The sequence below is a fragment of the Lepidochelys kempii genome, chromosome 7 (genome assembly GCF_965140265.1).
Source record: "Lepidochelys kempii isolate rLepKem1 chromosome 7, rLepKem1.hap2, whole genome shotgun sequence".
Lineage (NCBI taxonomy): Eukaryota > Metazoa > Chordata > Testudines > Cheloniidae > Lepidochelys > Lepidochelys kempii.
The window spans coordinates 9,009,552-9,018,333 of record NC_133262.1 but is presented as its reverse complement, the minus strand read 5'-3'; the positions used below and the strand labels follow the sequence as shown (position 1 = coordinate 9,018,333).

The 8,782-nt window shown below is 46.2% G+C and overlaps 1 protein-coding gene across 3 annotated transcripts in view; it reads left to right on the top strand.

Annotated features, from left to right (window-relative positions):
• The first annotated feature begins 1,214 nt into the window (after positions 1-1,214).
• Positions 1,215-8,782, top strand: part of EOGT (EGF domain specific O-linked N-acetylglucosamine transferase) — a 35,616-nt gene continuing 28,048 nt past the window's right edge. For 2 of the 3 annotated variants that reach the window (XR_012159756.1, XM_073351054.1), the window contains exons 1-2: positions 1,697-1,817; positions 4,594-4,818. Coding sequence is in view for 2 of the 3 variants with exons in the window: in XM_073351054.1 (XP_073207155.1) it covers positions 4,609-4,818 (210 nt within the window). In the remaining variant the exon portion in view is untranslated. Of the gene's footprint in view, positions 1,500-1,696; positions 1,818-4,593; positions 4,819-8,782 lie in introns of those variants that run through there. The other variant, XM_073351055.1, reaches the window with a different exon arrangement.

The window sequence follows — 8,782 nt, the reverse complement described above, 5'->3', positions numbered from 1 at the left end:
TTTGTCAAAAATAACAAAGTAAACCTTAATCATGGGTGCAGATACCTGGGGAGGAGCTCCAGCTCCCTTCAAAATTTAGTGAATGCATTAATAAATAAGACACACAGTCTGGAACAGAAGCTTATTTATCTCACTTGATTTAAAGGTGCACACATTCTGTCATGGTACACAAGTATTCATTAAAGTGCTGTTCAATAACTATTATTTTTAACTCTAATTGTCCTGCCCCCCCCCAATAAAAAAAACAAAGTTGCTTAAAGCTCCTATTCTCCAGTCCATTAGACTGATCCTTATGGGCTTTGAACATGACAACTGAAAACAAGCTCCAAGAGCTGATAAAGTGTACAGAAAAAGCCTGCTTTACGTACTGACCTTTGCGTTGGTACAGCTATGTTGGTTAGGGTTATACCCGTACAACAACTAATGTGGCTGCAGTTAAAGCGATATTAAGGCACCTTATTCAAATATTCAATCAGTTTATTCCCTTTCTCAGAAGTAGCAGTAGGCATCGTGCAGTCTCGAGAGACCACGGGTATAGGCCCTGAGAGGTAAAGAATTGACTCAACTGATTTTATGGCAGACGTGAATAAGAGGGACAATCTACCACATCGGTCACATTTAGAGGTGATGTTTCAACCCTTTGGGCTCTGCCTTCTACAAGCTCTTTTCGCCTCTGTTAAGATGGACTGCTTCCTCTTCTAACTTCCCAGACCTTTTTTAAACTCTTGTTTCCAAAGGGTGCTGTCCTGAATGTGATGTATAACTCCGTTTACACAGCTGTGTGTGTTAGTGGTTTAATTCTGTAGTACAGTATAGATCAGGGGTTCTCAAACGGGGGTTGGGACCCCTCAGGGGTTGCAAAGTTGTTATATGGGGGGGGGGTCGTGAGCTGTTCTCCTCCACCCCAAACCCTGCTTTGCCTCCAGCATTCATAATGTTAAATATATTAAGTGTTTTTAATTTATAAGGGGGGGCGTCGCACTCAAAGGCTTGCTATGTGAAAGGGGTCCCCAGTACCAAAGTTTGAGAACCAGGGGTAGTCAGAGTATAGTGAGTGGTACCATTTAGGGTTTGGACATGGTCCCTATTGCTAACCGCTAACCGCAACCGGGGGGTGTCCACTGTTCCCCCTAAGCTGGGCGCATGCACACAGGTCCTAAACCCTGCGCCCACGGCGAAACACCGCGCGCACAAAAATTTGCACAGAAGCACAATTTGCACAGAAGAGTTTTTTTTTTTTTTTTGCGTACAGGGCCTGTCAAAAACTAGAGGGAAGGTTGGGGCTGGCTCCCAGGACACCCAGGCATCAACATGAGCCAGTTAAGTGGCCATTTCCTTCAAAAGCATAAGCCCTGCCTGAGAGAGCTGCTCCAGGGAACCGCGGCCCAGGGCCAGAGCCGGCGGGGTCGCACGCGCCGCAGGTGCAGGCTTCGGAGTCAGCCCGATTCGCTGGGCAGGACCCGGCCTCCCCGGGAGCGGGCGCCCGGAACGCGCGGCAGGTGAGGTTGCGTCGGGCTTAGACTCGGTCCGCGGGGATCCGGAGCCGCCCGCCGCCCCCCTGGCCCCGCGGCTGCTGGCTGCGCTGGGTGGGATTCCGGGCGGCCAGAGGCCCCGCTGAGGGGCGGCTCCAGCGCCGGGTTCCAGCCCCCCGGGGCCTCAGGCCCGTCCGGCCTCCTCGCCGCCCCTCCCCGGGGCTGGTTTCCGGCGAGCGAAGCCAGCCGGGCGGGGCTGCCCGCTCCGCTCCCCGTGCGGCGCCGGCTGCGGCAGGGAGCCCGGGCGGAGCGGCCGGGCTGGGCAGCGGCGCCATCCAGCTCCAGGTGGGAGAGCCGGGGGTGGGTTTGGGGGCGTCCCCCGGCCTCGGGGGCTGCTCGGTGCCTCCCCCCTTGGTGGGGGGGGGCTGCCCCCCAGGCTGGTGCCTGCTGCTGGGGTGGGGGAGGGCTGCTCGGTGTACCCTGGTGCCTGTCTCGGGGGGGCCCAGGGTGGCTGATTTGGGGCATTTCTTCTCTCCTCTTTCACTGGGGGCTGGCTGGGTGCTGCTCTCCCACCCTCGCTCCTCCCCGGGTGCTGGCTGGGTGCACGCACAGGCTCAGGACCTTTCCCTCCCCGCCCCTTACTGGAAGTGTGTGTGTGTGTAAGTGGAACTGGCTCGACTTGGGGGTCTGGCGCTTGGCATCTCCCGCTCAGAGTTTGGGGAGGATGTTATTGAAATTGTATTGGCTATTGTATATTTGTAGGGGCTGTGTTATCTACCATCCCCTTCTACGCTGAGGACTGCTTTTTCTCTGTTATCCAATGGGTCTCTGGAGAGCATTAACTCCTGTTACTTGCTCCTATTTAAAACCTGGAGCCCCTTCAGAGGCAAAGCTGGAGAAACCTCTTCCATTCTTCCTGTGCCACACCAGCATGGGCTTGTCCTGGTGTCAAAGAAAGGGCTATAAGTGGCCTTCCAGGTCATTGGTCATCCAGCACTAGCGGGAGGAGGGATTAAAGCAATTTGAGGGTAAATTTGAGCAATTTGAGGTAAACCTTGCCTCAGTTAAAGCAGCAACAAGTGTGACAGGCTACTTTGAATTTCCTCTGCCTCTGGGTTTGTGGCGGTTGAGAGGAAGTACCATTTTTGCACACACTAGTGTCCCATTACTTTACGGGGCGTCAAATTTGTCCTACAGGCAGTCGGGTTCTATGAATGTCTAAGGCACTTGGCACCTTGCAAAACTGCCCATCAGTGCCTTAGCTCAGGTCATATAATCTGTACTCAGTGAAAGGCTCCATGAATTTATATTGTCTAGGCATTTGTCTGCCTGAACAGACTCACTGAGTTTGCAAGGAGCCCTGCTAACCACATTTCCCACCTCTGATATCTTAAACTTAGCAGCGGGTAACTTCAGAGTTCTATTCCTTGTGTCTTGTCTGGTTACAGAGCCCACACCCCTCTGTGCTGAAAGGCCAGCCTCATTTTTAAGAGCAGAGTTTAATTTTGCCTCACAGTTAACTAATGGGCTTGTTACAGAAAGTAGCTGTTCAACTGCAATCAGTTGCAATCCACATTTGGTCCTTCATTTGTGAGCATGAGTTACCGTGGTCCCAAATGATGATTGCAGGAGCAAATTCCAGGCTCAGAATTGAATGTCCCTAAAAAATTTAGTTGTCTTGATCCATTGGAGACTTGTAACTGTAGAAAAGGGAGCTGTGGTTAGAGAGTTCATCTCAGATGCAGGGAGCTGGTTTGTGTTTCCTCTGAGGAGGAAAATGGTGCTCCTACTAACACTGACTCGTTTGGTTTGGGTTGGTCTTCTGAAGACCCTTAGATAACCATGGTAATAAATCCTGTAGGAAAGGGGAAGGTTGCCTAACTGAAAGCTTGTCAGCATAGGAGTATGACTCGGAGAGGCTGGGGAAGGCAATATTTAAAGCTATAGATTGGGCTCTGTGCACAGCTTTAACAGCTACAAGTGTATGATTAAAAACGTATTGACAATTCTGCTTATTGAGTATTCTCAAGGTTTGTGATTTTTGTATGTGAGATTTTCTATGCAAAATGTATTTAATTCTTCCCTGTATTCAGAAAATCTAGAGCAGTTCTCCTTGAATGGATAGGTAAGGCTGACAGCAATATTCCTGGTTTCAGAGTAGCAGCCGTGTTAGTCCGTATTCACAAAAAGAAAAGGAGGACTTGTGGCACCCTAGAGACTAACCAATGTATTCGAGCATGAGCTTTCATGAGCTACAGATGCATCCGATGAAGTGAGCTGTAGCTCACGAAAGCTCATGCTCAAATAAACTGGTTAGTCTCTAAGGTGCCATTAGTCCTCCTTTTCTTTTAGCGATATTCCTATGATTCAAATAGCTTTAGTAGTTTACAGATACATTTATTTTAAAACCAGAAGGGACCATTATATCATCTAGTCTGACCTTCTGTATAGTACAGGCCACAGGATTTCCTCCAATTACTCCTGTTTTGAGCCTAATAACTTATTTGACCATTAACGTGTATCTTCTAGAAATGCATCCACTCTTGATTTGAAGACTGGATATACGTGTATTACACTGTTATAATATACTCCTTGAAAAAAACAAATGTGCAATGTTAATAAAACATAACCATGCTGATGCATTCAGAAACTTAGATGCCATATTGAGGTTGTATATATTGCCATTCAACTAGCTGATGCATTCCCACTTTGTGCAAGGAAACAATTTGTACTTTCCAATGGTCCCTATTTTTTTAAAAGTTTATTATTTATAATCTTAAAAAATGTAGGCCGTTTTGTAAAACAAGTTCTTCCTACAGTCCAGATACAATATAGTCTATATATAGTTTCCTGATTTGAACACTCAGGATTCCTTGGGACTTGGTGAAAGGCAACACACCCATTTCACATTGAATTTGAGTTGGCAATGCTTAATAAGCCTTCATGACTAATGATTCATTTTTTCAGACAATCCAGAGACGGTACAAATTAATCTCAGTGCAAGTTTGCCCTGCCTAGGAAAAAGCTGTATGGTCCAAGACAAAATACTTAAAGTGTATTTATTTGACAGAATATTGACCAATAGATATGTTATATTACTGTTTCTCCACTTTAACTGCAGGACTAGTTGGCTGCCATGCTAATGTTGCTTGCGTTTGGAGTGCTGCTTCAAGAAATCCTGGCTAATGCCCAAGATGAAAATCTTACTGAAATCAAAAACATTCCAGAAGTGCCATTATATAGCTACAAAAGTATCAATGTACCAGAAGAGCATATTCCATACTTTCTGCACAACAATCGGCATATTGCTACAGTCTGCAAGCAGGACTCTCATTGCCCATATAAAGTAGGTATTTCTATGTTTACTCAAATGTAATTTTGGGGTTGCTTATTCTTAGAATCATAGAAGTTAAAGATGGTACTAAGTTGGTCTACTTGCCAATGGGTTGGTCGTCTCTGGGGTTAGAACTGCTCTTCCTTAAAACTACTAAGCAGTGCTCTTTCCTGACTTCCATGCTGTCACAACGATGGGGGGGAAAAAGAATAGGATTTGATATATAAAGAGGTTTTTTTTGTTAATTGCTGTGATGGTCTGTACCCCTGTATTCACCCATTGCACACTATTCTTATAATCTTTGTACAAGTATGTCTTGTGTGGTATCATTTGAAAACTCATAACTCGCTGGTCAATATTGTCCTGATAAAATGTGTGTGGCAACATTGTATGTAAAGTTATATGATTCCGCTGTATAGTGTTACTAAGACATATTCCAAGTCTGGGAAGCAGCCAAACCAGTTTCTCAGAGACAAAAAGCCAAGCTGACACCTCAGCCAGATGTCAGCAAGGTCAAACAAGCCTCACCTGCTTAAGTGGCTATTCATTGTCAAGAAAAGGGACATAGGTGGTCTTAAAAAGAAACCGCTTAGGGTTCCCATCCTCACAGACTTTGTGTCTCTCCTGAACCTCAGCTGGAGATGCTTCTCGAAGAAGGGAAAGAAATATGTGAAAGGAGGGCAGATGCCTCAAATCATTCCTCCCTTTCTCTCTGCCTGTGGAATCCATGACACCTGAAGATCAAAGGAAACAGATTTGGGCTGGGGGGAGGGATCCTGGTCAGTTTGGATGAGCTATTACCAGCAGGAGAGTGAGTTTGTGTGTGTGGTTTTTGGGAGGGGGGTGAGAGAACCTGGATTTGTGCAGGAAATGGCCCAACTTGATTGTGTAAAGACAGGTTTCAGAGTAACAGCCGTGTTAGTCTGTATTCGCAAAAAGAAAAGGAGGACTTGTGGCACCTTAGAGACTAACCAATTTATTAGAGCATAAGCTTTCGTGAGCTACAGCTCACTTCCTCAGATGCATATCGTGGAAACTGCAGCAGGCTTTATATATACACAGAGAATATGAAACAATACCTATTCCCACCCCACTGTCCTGCTGGTAATAGCTTATCTAAAGTGATTTCCAGCACAAATCCAGGTTTTCTCACCCTCCACCCCCCCACACAAATTCACTCTCCTGCTGGTGATAGCCCATCCAAAGTGACAACTCTTTACACAATGTGCATGACAATCAAGCTGGGCTATTTCCTGCATAAATCCAGGTTCTCACATCCCCCCCACCCCCATACACACACAAACTCACTCTCCTGCTGGTAATAGCTCATCCAAACTGACCACTCTTCAAGTTAAAATCCAAGTTAAACCAGAACATCGGGGGGGGGGGGGTAGGAAAAAACAAGAGGAAACAGGCTACCTTGCATAATGACTTAGCCACTCCCAGTCTCTATTTAAGCCTAAATTAATAGTATCCAATTTGCAAATGAATTCCAATTCAGCAGTTTCTCGCTGGAGTCTGGATTTGTAGTTTTTTTGTTTTAAGATAGCGACCTTCATGTCTGTGATTGCGTGACCAGAGAGATTGAAGTGTTCTCCGACTGGTTTATGAATGTTATAATTCTTGACATCTGATTTGTGTCCATTTATTCTTTTACGTAGAGACTGTCCAGTTTGACCAATGTACATGGCAGAGGGGCATTGCTGGCACATGATGGCATATATCACATTGGTGGATGTGCAGGTGAACGAGCCTCTGATAGTGTGGCTGATGTTATTAGGCCCTGTGATGGTGTCCCCTGAATAGATATGTGGGCACAGTTGGCAACGGGCTTTGTTGCAAGGATAAGTTCCTGGGTTAGTGGTTCTGTTGTGTGGTATGTGGTTGTTGGTGAGTATTTGCTTCAGGTTGCGGGGCTGTCTGTAGGCAAGGACTGGCCTGTCTCCCAAGATTTGTGAGAGTGTTGGGTCATCCTTTAGGATAGGTTGTAGATCCTTAATAATGCGTTGGAGGGGTTTTAGTTGGGGGCTGAAGGTGACGGCTAGTGGCGTTCTGTTATTTTCTTTGTTAGGCCTGTCCTGTAGTAGGTAACTTCTGGGAACTCTTCTGGCTCTATCAATCTGTTTCTTTACTTCTGCAGGTGGGTATTGTAGTTGTAAGAAAGCTTGACAGAGATCTTGTAGGTGTTTGTCTCTGTCTGAGGGGTTGGAGCAAATGCGGTTGTATCGCAGAGCTTGGCTGTAGACGATGGATCGTGTGGTGTGGTCAGGGTGAAAGCTGGAGGCATGCAGGTAGGAATAGCGGTCAGTAGGTTTCCGGTATAGGGTGGTGTTTATGTGACCATTGTTTATTAGCACTGTAGTGTCCAGGAAGTGGATCTCTTGTGTGGACTGGACCAGGCTGAGGTTGGTGGTGGGATGGAAATTGTTGAAATCATGGTGGAATTCCTCAAGGGCTTCTTTTCCATGGGTCCAGATGATGAAGATGTCATCAATATAGCGCAAGTAGAGTAGGGGCTTTAGGGGACGAGAGCTGAGGAAGCGTTGTTCTAAATCAGCCATAAAAATGTTGGCATACTGTGGGGCCATGCGGGTACCCATAGCAGTGCCGCTGATCTGAAGGTATACATTGTCCCCAAATGTGAAGTAGTTATGGGTAAGGACAAAGTCACAAAGTTCAGCCACCAGGTTAGCCGTGACATTATCGGGGATAGTGTTCTTGACGGCTTGTAGTCCATCTTTGTGTGGAATGTTGGTGTAGAGGGCTTCATCAGCCACACTATCAGAGGCTCGTTCACCTGCACATCCACCAATGTGATATATGCCATCATGTGCCAGCAATGCCCCTCTGCCATGTACATTGGTCAAACTGGACAGTCTCTACGTAAAAGAATAAATGGACACAAATCAGATGTCAAGAATTATAACATTCATAAACCAGTCGGAGAACACTTCAATCTCTCTGGTCACGCAATCACAGACATGAAGGTCGCTATCTTAAAACAAAAAAACTACAAATCCAGACTCCAGCGAGAAACTGCTGAATTGGAATTCATTTGCAAATTGGATACTATTAATTTAGGCTTAAATAGAGACTGGGAGTGGCTAAGTCATTATGCAAGGTAGCCTGTTTCCTCTTGTTTTTTCCTACCCCCCCCCCCCCCCCGATGTTCTGGTTTAACTTGGATTTTAACTTGAAGAGTGGTCAGTTTGGATGAGCTATTACCAGCAGGAGAGTGAGTTTGTGTGTGTATGGGGGTGGGGGGGATGTGAGAACCTGGATTTATGCAGGAAATAGCCCAGCTTGATTGTCATGCACATTGTGTAAAGAGTTGTCACTTTGGATGGGCTATCACCAGCAGGAGAGTGAATTTGTGTGGGGGGGTGGAGGGTGAGAAAACCTGGATTTGTGCTGGAAATCACTTTAGATAAGCTATTACCAGCAGGACAGTGGGGTGGGAATAGGTATTGTTTCATATTCTCTGTGTATATATAAAGCCTGCTGCAGTTTCCACGATATGCATCTGAGGAAGTGAGCTGTAGCTCACGAAAGCTTATGCTCTAATAAATTGGTTAGTCTCTAAGGTGCCACAAGTCCTCCTTTTCTTATTGTGTAAAGAGTTGTCACTTTGGATGGGCTATCACCAGCAGGAGAGTGAGTTTGTGTGGGGGGGTGGAGGGTGAGAAAACCTGGATTTGTGCTGGAAATGGCCCACCTGATGATCACTTTAGATAAGCTATTACCAGCAGGACAGTGGGGTGGGAGGAGGTATTGGTTCATATTCTCTGTGTATATATAAAGTCTGCTGCAGTTTCCACGATATGCATCTGATGAAGTGAGCTGTAGCTCACGAAAGCTTATGCTCTAATAAATTGGTTAGTCTCTAAGGTGCCACAAGTACTCCTTTTCTCTTTGCGAATACAGACTAACACGGCTGTTACTCTGAAACCTGTCTGAAAGAAGTTTAGCCAGTAGG